Source organism: Neolamprologus multifasciatus, chromosome 14, assembly GCF_963576455.1.
Source record: "Neolamprologus multifasciatus chromosome 14, fNeoMul1.2, whole genome shotgun sequence".
In the NCBI taxonomy this organism is placed as follows: domain Eukaryota; kingdom Metazoa; phylum Chordata; class Actinopteri; order Cichliformes; family Cichlidae; genus Neolamprologus; species Neolamprologus multifasciatus.
The window spans coordinates 1,177,133-1,192,923 of NC_140452.1; the positions used below are offsets into that span (position 1 = coordinate 1,177,133).

The 15,791-nt window shown below is 41.2% G+C and overlaps 1 protein-coding gene across 1 annotated transcript; it reads left to right on the top strand.

Moving 5' to 3' along the window:
- The first annotated feature begins 8,888 nt into the window (after positions 1–8,888).
- LOC146502865 (olfactory receptor 4B13-like) lies at positions 8,889–15,773 on the top strand. The gene has a single exon (XM_085130569.1). It carries the CDS (start codon positions 14,092–14,094, stop codon positions 15,079–15,081), a length of 990 nt encoding a protein of 329 aa, XP_084986695.1. The 5' UTR covers positions 8,889–14,091; the 3' UTR covers positions 15,082–15,773.
- Positions 15,774–15,791: the final 18 nt, after the last annotated feature.

Genomic DNA, 15,791 nt, shown 5'->3' on the forward strand with positions numbered 1-15,791 from the left:
AAGCTAGTTTTCAGCTACGAGCCGACACGAACCCGACGTATTAGCCAGAGGTCCCTTTACTACGGTTCAGAGCCGCGGACCTGTTTTATATACGCGAGGAATAGTTTTCTATATGTGATCGCTGCTAAAAGTGCAGCCTTACCTAATGTCCACCTACTGTTACTCATTTATATTAAGATTTAAACATCTAGTTGGTGTTGGTATGGTGAGTAGCCTACAGTAATAGTAACAAATCACACAGCAATAGTACATTCATGTAGTTGTAAATAACATGATAATATATTAAGTAATCCAAAGTATTCAGAATATGTTACTCTCATTGAGTAACGTAACGGATTACGTTACAAATACATTTTGGGGCATGTAATCTGTAATCCAAGGGCGTAGATTAGGTTTTGGCATTGGTGGGGATGGATGATTCCACCACCGAACCCTGCCCCGTTTCTTTTTCCCCCTTTTTGTCTTTGCTAAAGACAAAAAAAAGATTAACAAAAGGGAGAAATATACTTGCCTACATGAACCACCAAGTCATCATCCAATTTCACCTGTGATCTTGTATCACCATTACTCTCTGAGCTTTGTGTTGGTTCTTCTGTCACCTGATAAATAGGACATACATGACAATAAGAATAAAATGTGTAGCTGCTTTAGTGTTTCTGTCAGTTTGTGCAGATCTTGACTCATCAGTAATGTTTGTAGGCTGAGTGCATTTTTAAAACAATTTGTGCAAACTGCACTACAAGGTGGAATATTTGCAAAATCATGACTACTTGTGAAATTAAACGGTGGTTGCTCCTTATGTATGGACATTGCTTGTGGTGTACCCCAAGGCTCAGTTTTGGGCCCAAAATTCTTCAACTTAAACATTAACAACATCTGTAAAGTGTCCAAAGTATTAAAAATGGTTCTCTTTGCTGACGATACAAACATCTTCTGCTCTGGTGATGATCTGCAGAATTTATTGGAGGATATGACTAATGAAATAAGTAAAGTGAAGTTCTGGCTTGATAAAAACAAATTATCCTTCAATTTGAATAAAACTAAAATGATGTTATTTGGAAATAGTACTTTAAATTCAATGCTAAGATTAAACTAAATTGGTTTGATATTGAAAGAGTCAGTGAAAATAAATTTCTGGGGGTAATAATAGATGAAAAACTGGAGTGTATTACACTATTAGTACATCTCAGAGACACCTTCTTTCTCAAGAAGTCACATGAAGAGTAACAGATTACATCTCTTACTGTGTCCGACCAAACAACTGCTGTGGAAAGTCAGTTATTAGCAGTTTTTTAACTACACCCGCAAATGAACGTTTGACTCCGCTGTAATATTATAATTTGCTGTTCTTTTTTAAATCACCTTTGTAGAGAAGAAAAACATCTGGATGTCCTGATGCCAGATGCTTTTCCAAATACACTTTTAATATTTTTTTAGCCGAGGATGTAGCGTTTTTTTAAGATAGAGCCTCTTTGCAGAAGTGCTGATTTTGTGGATTTCCTGGATGTCTGTCTCACAGCAAAGCGTGTGATAGAGCCGGTACACAACTGTCATAACCCCAGCTGACGGTACACCGGCTTCATTCATTATATCTACTTGTTTCAGTCGCCATTTCTGAATTATAGCTAATATTAAAAAGGAGGAGAGAGATTAAATAAATCAGATTAACACCTGATCTTTGTGTTTTCTGTTCAATAATCAGTGTGACCTGTGTATACACGTGTAAACTTTATTAAAAGAGATAATATTGGTGTTCCCGCCATATAGTAACTCTCAGGTTTAACTGTACCAGGCTTGTTCGACACTGTTAAACCTATACAGACTTCACGATGTTCGACTAATATTTTCATTGTGGACATTAATCATGAGGCTAAACAGGCAGTCCAGCTGCTGTCTCAGAGTCCTGTACACCATGGAGCAAAGTCAGCATATCCAGGATATCTTTCCGTTAGTTGAGTTAAACCAGCAGCGCAGTTACATGAAAGTGTTGGCAGCATCAAACTAATCTAATTCACATGTCGATATTCTTTTACAGAAAATAATCCTTATTACTGCCAACTGGACTGGTGTCCAACACCAGTGTCCAGCAGCCATCACCAGTGTGTGAATGGGTGGATGACTGAATGTGTAAAGCGCTTTGGGGTCCTTAGGGACGAGTAAAGCGCTACACAAATACAGGCCATTTACTACTGATTTGAGAAGTGTGGATGCTCAGCAATCTGTTTTCATGTTAAAGTTGTTTTTTCTTTGACTTTATAATCTGATACTCTCTCTCTCACACACATGTTGCGTGTTGGAAAGTGTTTTGTACACTTTCCCACACGCAGTTCTTTATTATCTCTGAAAACATGTTTACTTCAGTGGTTTGATGCCCGTTTCCTCCCACATATCCTCCACATCTGTCCATCAATCGTTTCTCTGCAACAAATGACCTTAATTTTGTGTAGATTTGGTATAAATTCCTACACATACTAAAAAACATTTTAACATTTTAGCCTTTTTCCTGAAAGGGTAAAAAGCATGTAAGCAGCATGCTGAGGTCAAGACTCTTGCAAAAGAGATTTTATCTCTAGAGTCATAATTTTCTGGTTCAGTGAAAGTTAAACAGTTATACATACATACATACATACATATATATATATATATCTTATATATATGCGCTTGTGAAGTGGCTGTTTGGTCTCTCCAATGACCAAACAGCCACTTCACAAGCGCATGGCACAACACAGAAGAGCCACCTCCACAGAACAAGACTCAGCTGTCCATCTGCATCTTAAGGTCAAAGGTCACTCTTTTGAGGATGCCAATGTTCACATTTTGGACAGAGAGGACAGATGGTTTGAAAGAGGAGTGAAAGAAGCATCTATGTCCACTGTGAGCGACCATCTTTGAACAGAGGCGGTGGTTTACGACACCAACTCTCTGCCATCTATAATCCAGTTTTGAGTTCCCTCCCCAGACGCCTTAACGCCCACTCACATCCTGGGCCATCTGACCTCAGGAATTCGCATGATAAGGTGGGGCCAGGTTTCACAATGAGCTCACCCGAAACTCTGGCTGATTGTGACCCACACCCAGTTCCACACCTTGGCTCAGGCGATTAGAGGATCATCAGGGGGTCCTTTTGTCCCTCTGTGGGGGGACACTCCCACTAGGTTTATATCTGGGACTCTCCACCATTTGATCTTAGAACTGAAGAAGCTTCTCAGATGAAGGTGAAACGTCTTCATGCAACTTAAAGAAGTCCAGACGCTTTTCTTTGCAAGCTCCTTTGACTATGATGACCTGGATGACTGAGAACCTTCACAGACAAACTTTGTTGTTGTTTCTCTGGGCTCAATTTCAGCCTCAGGAGCATCTCTCAGAAGAAAACCGTTTAGCAAATAATAAGAGAAAAAGATTGTTGAACCAGGTGGTATTCTCTGGAGTTTAAGACCGAACTCAAACAGTGAATTGACATTAGACTGGAATTCATAAGATGAATAGAAATGCTGCTGAAGCTCAATGATTCATTCATGTGTGTGTGTGAGTGTGTGTGTATATATATATATACACACACACACACACACACACACACACACACACACACACACACACATTCCAGTGGAATCTAAGAATGGTGACTGCCGCTGGCCCTCTCTCCTTTCTTAGTTGGCACCAGAATGAAGAGGCAGACAGGGCGGCGACGATCCTGTTGGTTTCTGCACCGTTTGGACTTTTATGGGACTTGACCTTCATGGCTGAGGCCATTGCATTTTGGCTGTATAGTTTTAATTACTTTTAATGTTTTTAACTTCATGTTCCTGCCTGGCCAGAGTATTTTAGCGCTTTCTTTAAAAATAAATTATAGTTTTAGCAACTTGTGTTTATATTTACTACTTCCCTGGGCTGCTCCACTGCTCTTCCCGTCAGAAGGGTTTCCCTTCTGTGTTAAACTTACCACCTGTGAATCCACCTATGACATAGATACTTTAGGTTCAGTGAATGCTTAAATTGCACTGATTAGAATATACTGGACATTCAAAGCTAAGATTCAGCGCACTGTGTTACAGGCTGGGATTTGATGAATTCTTCATATATACAGCCTTTGATCATCATTTATGTCCAGCTGAGAATGAATCTGTGCACTCACATATTAAATGAACTGAAATCAGTAGTGTGATCTCCAGTCTTGATATAAGGAATGAGAGAACTGACAGCTGTTATTTTAATCAGCCTGTTTCAGTTGTTTTAACTCTAAGTATCACAAAGTAATGTGGTAACATCTGGACTGACGAGTTTACTGTCAGCATTTTAATCGCTAGTTTAAAGGCTGTAGGCTGCAGCCGTTGCTCTAACACTGTATAAATGTAACAGGCCTCAGTGCTGGTTCTACTAGTCTGAGCTGCTTCCAGCTTTATTTGTGAAGAGCACAGCAGCTTACAAAACACGTAGCTAGCTCGTACAGCTGCGACGTAAAACCTTCATAAACTAAGATGACCTTGAAATAATGGGGCTATGTGCGGTGATGCTAGCGTTAGCCATGTTAGCACGTTACCTTCACAGGTGGTCAGACTGTGAAAACAGGCACTCAGTCAGAGGTTGGGCTCTCCGTTTCGCTGCAGGGTCCCTTCATTCTTCACATATCCGTGTCGAGCCGAGTGTAAATCCCGAGGCTGAACGGCCTTTGTACAAGCACACAGGCTTCTTAGCAGGGCGAAGCTATGAGCTAGAAAAATCCAGGCAGAAAGCCTGTGTCTGTCCAACCAATCAGAGAGCTCCTTACATCCCACAGTGTGGCTAATTTGAATAGCCGCGAGGAAGTTGTTAATCGAAGAGCTAATCCAGCAGCTAATCCCAGAGCGAACAGGAAAGGGAAATGGATTTTGAAATGAGTTTCTTAAATTGGAATTCAAAAATAAATTTACAAATGCAGAATTTATTCTACAATTCATTATTTAAGCACAGAATTCTTTATTTCGATGCGCGTGGCTCTCGCGGTCCTCCATAGAAAAATGAGTCCAGTATTATAGAATGAAACCAAAAACACCCGCCGCTGCCTTTTGACGGTGCAAAACGTTTCGTCGATATTTTTGTGTTTGTTGGGGAGAAGACTTACAAACATACTGTACAGCACTTCAGAGTCACACTGCTAGTGATCAAAGATTTATGGAAAGTTGAAAAAAAATCAGCGAAAGGTAAACCGCATTATAGCGAGGGACTACTGTACACGAAGACAGGACAGAGACAATACGAAGTGGATTGTGCAGTAGGTATTAAATACCAGGTTCAAGTTATGGTCGGGATATTGTAGACAAGACAGGACACGGTGTGGCTGCTGCGACCTAGCGCCCCGCCATCTTTCTTTTTTGTGAAAAAAACTATTAATAGTTTAGAAAGGACTTTTACATTTTCATAATATTCATGGCTGTGTGGTAAAGCTGACATTATCTCACTTGTAATGGTTCAGATTGGACACTGTGACTGGCCGGTTCTGTGCTCCAGGCCACATGTTTGATACCCCTGGACCCATGCAACGAAGTATAAAAAACCGTGTCCACACTTTGGCCTGTGAAGAGTGAAAGCAGATATACGGCGTGATATCGAGCCAAATGCTTCAAAGTGTTCCTTGATGATGTGATAAAGAAGTGGCGTTCCTCCTCCAACCACAAACAGGAAGCTCATGAAGCGAGCAGTGTCAGTGCTTGTACGACACTCACCACGAGACCTCTGAGCAGGATGGCTGCAGTCGCACAGCTCTGCTTCTCCCTGCTGTTCACTCTCATCAGCAACATTCATGCAGAAGAATTTATCGCCATAAAAGAAGAAGGAGAGTCTTTACAGTTCAAGCTCCCAGATCAAAACAGCTCCTGCATCACCTCCAGACGTGTTGGTGAAGATACTCTGGTCCTGTGGAACATCTCTGACCCCTGGAACAGAAACTTCACAGTACATGAAGACCTGACAGGACGACTCTCATTTCCTGAGACATTTCATGGTTCTCCTTCATTTACTCTCAACAACCTGACCCACTCAGACTCTGGACTGTACCAAGAAGTGTGCTGGACTCAGGGCAGCGTGACATATGAGAGAAACATCAGCCTGACTGTGTGCAAGACAGTAAGGGAGGAAGAATTGATCATAAGTCCTGAAGACACTGTAGACGTACAATGTAAAGGAGCAGGTGAGAATCTGACGGTGCGTTGGATCAGACATGACAGAAAGTGGCAAAAAGGCATGTGGAGTAATTTCAAAGCCATAATTTTGAAGGTGAATAAAGTCCAAGAAAGTTTCCTGGAGGTGACAAACACATCACTTCTTCATGTCTTCAATGAATACCAAACTGTTTACATCTGCCTGGTGATGAACCAACAGCAGTGTGTGAGCACTTACTCTGCACGTTTGACCAAACAAACAAAGCTACGTTATGCTTCAGAGGGAGACACAGCTGTGCTGGAGTGTCCCTTCATGGACCCCATTCATGACCAGCCCCCAGTTTGGATGAAGGAAGTAGGTCCCTACAAAACTGCTCAAGAAATTGGTCGAAACTTCTCGCTGGTACTTCCATCACTAATGTTAAATGATTCAGGTCTCTACAGCTGTGGAGGTGAAACAGTAAAAGATGCGTACTGGCTTTTGGTGTGCCCTAAACTTGGTCCACCTGCAGTAAAGGTTTTCTCAGAGGGAGATGAAGTCACTATGAGATGCTCTGATGATGTGAAAACTAGTGCTGCAGGCTTTATGTTCTTTAAGTTGATCCAAACAGAAGGTAAAATTGTGTTTGATGAAGAGTTCTGCAGTGACAATAGAATCACTTGTTCCGATGACAGCCTGATAATCTCTAATGTCTCACTGGAAGATGCAGGAGAGTATGTGTGTGCAGGTTATAATTTAGAGTTAGAGTCAGGTGATGAGTGTGTGTCAGCAGAAACATTTGTTCTGATCTACAGAGAGCCCTTTGGGGTTTACTCGACCTTCTACAGAGTCAGGTGGATACTGCTCAGCAGTCTGCAGGTGATGCTTTGTGTTGTTGTGGTCTGTGTGAGACAGAAAACCAGGAGAGGAGAGCAGCTTTCAGCTCAGACACACACTTAATATGCTTATAATAATAATAATAATAATAATAATAATAATAATAATAATAATAATAATAATAATAATAATAATAATAATAATACATAGAAGTGAAGAAATCAAAACAAAAACAAACAAAAATATTATTGTAGATATGAATCTGTGACCTGACTGGACGGTTCAGTCTCTTATATGATTATATATTTTAAACATTTTGCCTTTTTCTATCTTTCGACTTAATTCTTGTTTATTTCTGCTCATATTTTATTTCAGTTATAATGATTATGTGCTTTTTTGTTTTATGTGATTTGATGTTTATCCATATCTCATTCATGTATCTCTCAGAGTATCATTTTGAATATTCTTCTGTTTCTATCAGTGATCAGTTCGATCTATAATAAATGTTAGAAACCAGTTGTAAATGTATTCGTTCTTCACTCTGATGTGAATCATTATCATCTCTCTTGGAAAATGTATTTTGTTATTGTGTTTAAGAGCAGATTCATTACAGCACCATGTTCATCTGCACTATATTGTTTTCATTGTTGTGAATAAACATGATTGTCTGATACAGCAAACACTTCATAATATGGACGTTACTGCTTTGATTGTGTTTTTATATTCTCCATTTTTGTTAGGAATCATTTCTGAAATAAAAATATCTAAATCTAATTTAACAGGCTGAACGTTGATGCTCTTCTGTCAATGACTCCATGATGATTTTACATTTTAATAAACACACAATCCTCATATTTCAGTGCAGGATGTAGAGCAGAGTATATCAGTCAACTGGATCAGAGCTCATCAGCATTTTGAACTTAATATGCAGCCAACACACTTTAACACGTGTCTGATGTAGAGTGAAACATATCATGGAAAAATGGAAGACGAGAGAAGCTGAACATGGTTATCATCATTTATTTATTCATTTATTTTTTTGCCTGTCCCATTTGGATCTTTAGCCATCAGAATTGTTGTTTGAAGGCCAAGAAAGATGCCATGTTGGTCCATTTGATTGACCTTTATTATAATTGTGTATTTATTTTATTTTATTATCGGTTGTTACAGACGGGACAGACATGACTGGGGGATAGGACAGGGAGAAGGAAAGAAGGAAAGAAAGAGAGGGAGAGAAAGAAAAACAGAGGGCAGAAGAGATGATGAGAAAGGGGGGAAAGAACAAAAAGAAAAACAAACACCTGGATCACCTGTATGGAGAAAAAAACAGAAGAGAAATCAAACAAAAAGCGCTATGTAAACGCCATTATTATTATTATTTTGCTTATCAGGGATGTAAATCCTTAGGTGACGGCCAAGCAGGAAACAAGGTCATAATTCTCTGTGTGAGGGAGGAGGTATATGTATGATTTTTACAGCTACTTGAATGTCCTATTGCTGTGTGATTTATTACTATTACTGTAGGTTACTCTCCACACCAACACCAACTAGATGTTTAAATCTTAATATAAATGAGTAATAGTAGGTGGACATTAGGTAAGGCTGCACTTTTTGCAGCGATCTTGTATAGAAAACTATTCCGCGTGAATATAAAACAGGTCCGTGGACACATAACGGGTATAACAGTCCATTCTCCCTGCGGCACGGACTACACCACCCATCAGGCTTTATGCTTGAGGGCGATGCCTGTAACACTCTGCCTGTTGCCTTCATATTGAATAATTTTTTGAATAATAATTTTTAAAAATATCTTTTTGTCATTCATCACAATCCTCTTGACAGTGTGAGAGTAAATAAATGCCTTTACAACTTTACAACTTTTACACAATCACGACCTGACCTGACCATGCAAGTTTCAGGTCATGGACTGAGCTGAACTCTGCCTGTTAAATATTTCAGTTTGATCTTAGAAAAAAGATACATAAATAAGTTTTAGCTTCACAGCATTTTTGAAAAATCAATGACAAGCTTTAAAACATGACACCAGCTCATAAATGTCTCTGTCCGTCGCTGTCTCAACCTTTCTTTAAAACCTTCCCCTGTTTTATTGCTCAGATTCTTTCCAGCTGTTTCCCCTGTTGTCCAACCTCTCGTCATCCTGTGTATTTAAATCCTGTTTGCCTCTGTCCCCTCTCTGTCCCTCCCTCTCTGTCCCTCCCTGTCCCTCCCTCTCTCACCTTCTCTGTCCCTCCCTCTCCCACCCTCCCTGTCCCTCCCTCTCTCACCTTCTCTGTCCCTCCCTCTCTCACCTTCTCTGTCCCTCCCTCTCTCACCTTCCATGTCCCTCCCTCTCTCGCCCTTCCTGTCCCCCTATCTTGCACTCCCTGTCCCTCCCTCTCTCACCTTCTCTGTCCCTCCCTTGCCCTCCCTCCCTCCCTGTCCCTCCCTCTCTGTCCCTCCCTGTCCCTCCCTCTCTCACCTTCCATGTCCCTCTCTCTCTCCACCCTCCCTCTCTGTCCCTCCCTCTCTCACCTTCCTTGTCCCTCTCTCTCTCCACCCTCCCTCTCTGTCCCTCCCTCTCTCACCTTCCTTGTCCCTCTCTCTCTCGCCCTCCCTGTCCCTCTCTCTCTCCGCCCTCCCTCCCTGTCCCTCCCTCTCTCACCTTCCTTGTCCCTCCCTCTCTCGCCCTCCCTGTCCCTCCCTGTCCCTCCCTGTCCCTCGCTGTCTCGCCCTCTCTCTATTGTCCCCTTCCCCTGTGAGGTTTGTCCCAGCTGTGTTTTCACCTGTTGTCCCTCCCTTTTTCATTCCTCTGTATTTAAATCCTCAGTTTGTCTCTGCTCCCTGTTACGTTGTCAGTCTTCATGCTATCATGTTCAGTTTTGTGTAGTAGACCCAGAACGTTGCTGCAACGATTATATCTCTTGTCTGTTCTGCAAATACTTTGATATTCACTGGACAGATATTCCAAGTGGCCAGATACCAGACTATAGATCTTCATTACTGAACTTAGTTTGACCAAGTGGTCGGCGGGGTTAGATAAAAGGAAATAATAAAATCACAACGCCACCTAGGGGAAGAAAAATAGATAAAAGGAATAAAAAGAGGCCGCACAGATTCAAGGATGCACACTGAGGCAGGTTGGCTCCAATATTGAAACACTTTTATTTATAGTAAAAATAAATAAAATATTAGAAACCAAGATGTAGCGTCGTTGTTGGCAGTGTCCTAAAGTGAAAATAAAACAATGATGGAACTTGGACTTACCAGCAGCCGTGGACCCAAAAGAAAATCACACAAAAAGAAAATCACTGCAGCCCACCCAGTGCTGTACAAAAGTGTGGAAACGACGCACCACCTGAGGTCCCAGGGCCACTGGCACGTCCTCCGTTCACTGAAATAAAACACAGAAAAATACGTTAAAGGAATAAAAGGACACTGAGCGTCAGGCTTAAAACCCACTTTAATAACTTTAATAAAAGAAATCACACACACACACCACACTGGAAGACTTATACCCCACGGGTCAAACTACAACTCGTGCTGGTGGTAATTGTCCAGGCCTCAATCACAAGCCGGTCTGGCTCCCCACAGGCTGAGACCTGCAACTGAGGCGATTTAAAGTTCCCAGCAGGACACTCGGGCAGAGGGTCGCTTCAGCCCGATCACAGAAGCGTGGGTACGAGCAACAGTCCAGGATAAAAGAGAATAAAACCAGGCGAACCAGAAAAAGGTAAGCCTACTTAATAAAAACAGTCTCACGACAGGATAAAACAGGACAAGACAGGACAGCAGGCTCCACCCAGGAGGAGCCCTCACAACAGCGGCTGGGCAGGCGTCTTGATTCTCCAATTAAGGCTGGGCGAGTTGTCACGGAGAGGTGAAGGCAGCGATCAAACCCCCAGGACCGGAGGCGCTATACTCTCACTGGTGGAGATAACTCGAGCACCCCTCTCCGCAACGCCGGAATAAATCAGAAAACTGCCGCGCTGTGGCTGTCATATGATCTACTCGCTTGCTGATCAGTCCGTCGCAGTGTGCCAGCATTTACTGCTGCTTTGCGCCAAATGCACGGGAGGAATGATCCAGAAAAACACCGGCTTAGCTTTATACGGGCTGACGCCACCATGCAATCAATATACAGGTGGTTCCCAATTAACCTGCGCAGCCGAGAGCGAGCGAGGGAGAGAGAGAGAAAAGGAAAGGCGAGTAGCCTATCTGGCTACATCAGCATACGCTTCATCAGTAGCAACAGCCTATTGGTTCTAAAGACTTTCACTTTTTCTTCCACATGGTCAGAGAAATGTCTACATTTGTTTCTAAAGAACAAACACATTGAGGTGTTTGTATGTGACCTGTACAAGAACAAAGGCTTCTGCTGCAGGCCTTTCAAACAGCAATATCTGATCAATCTGTTTCCAGAGGTGGGTCGAGTATCCAAAAATTGTACTCAAGTAAGAGTAGCATTACTTTAAAATATTATTACTCAAGTAAAAGTGAAAAGTAGTCGTCAAAAAAGTTACTCGAGTAAGAGTAAAAAAGTACTTGGTGAAAAGACTACTCAAGCAGCGAGTAACTGTTTGAAATGTCCGATTGATGTTTTAAATAAATGCTATCAGACAAACAAAAATAAATAAATATACAAATTTTAGTATTTTCAGAAGGAATATATGTAAAAACATCAACAAAATAAGGCACAACACTTCTAATTTCCAGGTTTCAGATTTTCACAACATAAAGCTTTTTTCACCAAAACCTACAGTAAATAATATAAATAAACAGTGCAAACAATTTCCAGTGACAAGATATGCTGTGAACTTTATATTCATTTTTGCTCCAAATGGCACAGCAGCCTCAGAGAAAACGAGGCATCTTCAACATATGTTCATACAGGCAGCTCAGTTTACCATAAGTTGTATGGGTGTGCATTAGGGATGCAACGATACCATCTTTTTCAAACCGATACGATACCGATACTTGGATCTGAGTACTTGCTGATACAGAGTACAAAAACCGATACTTCTACCACACACACACACACACACAAATGCAATGAATTGGAAGACAGGTTTTATTTTATTGTCTGCCGATAATAAATAAAATCTTAATAAAAATGACCACAAAAAAATTTCAAGTGAAAAATAAGCACTTCTGTTAAATTATAGGTTTGAGAATAAAATAAACTTTTAAATTGTTGCAGAGTGTCCATATTGTAAACAGACAAACAAAATAACGAAAGTATTTGGCATTGACGAACTCCTCATCTGCCCGTGGATCATCAGTCCACTGTGCCGTTAAACCAAGGACTGACATCACGCACACACTGCTTGTCTTTACCTCTTCAGAAAGTTTTGGCACCATTATCTCCCTGATGTGTGGGCGGCTGGGAATTTCATATCGCAGCTCGAGTTTGCTGAGAAGACGGTGCAATCCTATGTTTTCCACGGCCGGCATTGGCTGGTCATCCAGAGCGATAAAATGAGTCAGAGCCTCTGTTATTTTAACTGCTCGTGGATTTTCTCTTGACATTTTTCATCGCTTTTCCAAAACCTGAGTTAAAGTTGGCTGTTCCACACTGCTGACATTTTGTTTAGTCTAGCTACAGCAGCCTCCAGTTTCTCTTTTTTATCTGGAGCTGCCAGTCTCACTCGTCTAGCCCTGTGCCTGTTTAGCGCGGGATGTCCCCCTAGTGGCCAATCTAAAAAACTACAACAGAAATGACAAGCCACCCTCTGATTAATGAAATAAGTTGGTATCGGTTCATGGTATCAGTTAACTTTTACGAGTATGAGTACACACACATTTTACAGTATCGGCCCCGATACCTGATACCAGTATCGGTATCGGTGCATCCGTAGTGTGCATCTATTTCTGCATATTTAGCAAAAATGTGCCATTTCTTCACTCAGTGAGGTGATGGTTAAGCTTCAGCAGCAGTTTGCTCTCAAGGTTCTTGCTGTGAAGCTGTAACTGTTCAGCAGTGAACAGGAGTCCTGCATGACTGAGAAGTCCTTCACAAGCTCCAGATGCAGGAAGAGCTGTATTGACTTTGATCGGCAGCTTCTTGATGTGAGGAACGCCATGCAATAGATCCACACCTCCAGTGAATGGACATGAAAGGTACCTCTCCAGCCCTGCTTCTGGCTTTCCTGACCCCATGGATCCATCATCTTCGTCGGTTAGGCTGCTGTTTGTGCTGCCTCATCCAGCTCTGAGTCTAGGTGATGTCTGAAGAAGAAGAAGAAGAGTAAGAAAATAAATATACACTTTAGGACTCGGGGTAAAGGGATCAATAACAATTTAAAATTTACAGTTTGATGATTTAAAGTCTCACACACAATGTAAGATGGACAAGAAAAGTTCAAAGCCATCAGGTGCTCAGTTTAGAAAATAGAGAAAAGAAGAGGAGGAGAAACGAGCAAAAGATGCAGGTAAGCAGGTGTGTGATTGGATAATGGCAGGTCATCCTGAACCAATCAGAGTCAGAATACTTTATTAATCCCTAAGGAAATGATGTGGGTTACAGTTGCTCCAGGAAGAAATGGTAAAAATAGCAACAGTAACAGACTAAACTCCAAACAATACATTATGTTACAGATTTTAATATTAATGAGTCATTGTTGATTCGTCCTGTTCTCATTGTATGACGAATTATGATGGCTGTTTGGTAGCCGTTTGCAAACTATGCATACTCTCTCTCTTCGTGTGTGTGTATGTGTGTGTGTGTGTGGGGGGGCACCAGAGGGAGTGTTCGCCCAGGGCGCCAAACAGGCTAGGACCGCCACTGCTCACACCTGCTGAAGTGATTGGATTATCGGTACCTAACTACTGCTGTGTCTCTCATCTTTGTACTTTCAGAAACAAGGGTGGACCCGTGGGTGATGGGTAATGAGGTCATGCTGTTTGTGCACGTTTAAACTGATGTGAATGGGTTAAAAGAAGCACAGTTGCAGCTCAGTGGGGAGCGACTGGTAGTCAGGCTGTGCTGTGCAGTGTCTCAGCTTTTGTGCTGTATAGCAGGATGGTATGTTTGGAGAATGTTTCCAAGCTGTTCCTGTTATGTGACGTTAACTGAACTTCAGGTAACCTGCAAGAAAAGAACAAGAAACAAGTTCCTGTGAGGTATTCTGAGCCTCAAGGACGATGATAAACACTACAGAGATTACACATTTCACTCTAAGTCCCTACTTTGACACTGGTGCATACAGATACGTGTGTTTCCTCGTTATTCTTACTTCTTATGCTGCAATTATTTGTGCTAACGTCCTGCTGATTGTGGTTATCTGTGTGAACAGGAGCTTACATGAACCTATGTACATGTTTCTGTGCAGCCTGTTTGTGAATGAGCTGTATGGTAGCACAGGGCTGTTTCCGTTCCTCCTGCTTCAGATCCTCTCTGATGTTCACACGGTTTCCGTCTCATTTTGTTTCCTGCAGGTTTTCTGTGTGTACACTTATGCTTGTGTGGAGTTTATAAACTTCGTCGTCATGTCTTATGACAGATATTATGCCATCTGCTGGCCTCTTCAATATAAGTCATGTATGACACTTAAAACAGTCACCACGCTGATTTCTCTAACATGGTTATTACCTTTTATTATGATTGTCGTGCTTATATCGTTGAGTGCTCCTCTCCAGCTCTGTGGAAACGTCATCAATAAAGTTTTTTGTGGAAACTACGCCATCATTAAACTGGCCTGCTCTGACACCAGAGTCCACAACATCTTTGGACTCATTTACACTTTCATCTCTGTCGTTATTCCTCTGGTTTTAATCCTGTACACCTACGTGAGGATCCTCAAAGTCTGTTTTTCTGGCTCCAAGCAGACTCGACAGAAAGCCGTCAGCACCTGCACGCCTCACCTCGCCTCCATCTTGAACTTTTTCTTCGGTTGCTGTTTTCAGATATTACAAAGCAGATTTGACACCAGTGGTGTGCCAAATGTTTTTGGCATTTTATCATCATTGTACTTTCTGACATGCCAGCCGCTCTTCACAGCGCTACTGTACGGGCTGAAAATGACCAGAATACGCATCGCATGTAAACAGCTGTTTTGTGGTTCACTGACACGTTTGTTCAGTTGTAGCAGTGATATCTTCTCCAAAAGCCACCAAAGTCAGAGTTATTGTTAATGCATGTCGATTAAAAACTTATTTTGTAGCTGAAATCATTCAAACTTTGCTCTTCGTGGTTTTTAAAGTTCTGTTAAGTTTAGATATATCTGTTTTTGTCAGTGTGCTTGAACAAATAAACTAATATGAGTGACTTAGTTTTCTGTTGTTACGCTTGCAGCACACAACATTTATTCTGTGTGATGTGTGTTTTTCACCTGAGCAGAGATAAACAGTCGGGTGGTTTGGGATCAGTGTGTCTAACCTCCAGAGGGATCAACACACAAACAGCAAAGTAAAAGCAAAAGATCAACATCAACAACTGTACATAAACACTTTGAACAGATAACAAAATAAAAATATATTTTTGCTAATTCTTGCATAAAATGACACATTTAAACTGAAATCCCATGAATATAAAGTTCTATTGGTTGATAAATTTACATCAGTCCACATGATTCAAAGTGAACTCACTTACTGCCATTTAATAGTGAGAATAAATATTAAAAGTCTCACAACACAACTGTTTCCCTCACTGAGATATTTGATCTTGCTGCACTGAAAAAATGGGATTAACATAAAAACAATATGTACAATGGTTGCACGCAATTAAGTTATGTTTTGTCAACCTTATTATTTTATGTTATAACTGCACACATTTTTTTTGTAACATGAACATGATTTTGTCATGTTGTTAGTGTGCTTTTCATTCATGTCAAATATTTATAGAA

Coding starts and splice junctions, on each gene's coding strand:
- LOC146502865 (XM_085130569.1), top strand. CDS start 14,092: ATGATAAACACTACAGAGATTACACATTTCACTCTAAGTCCCTACTTT.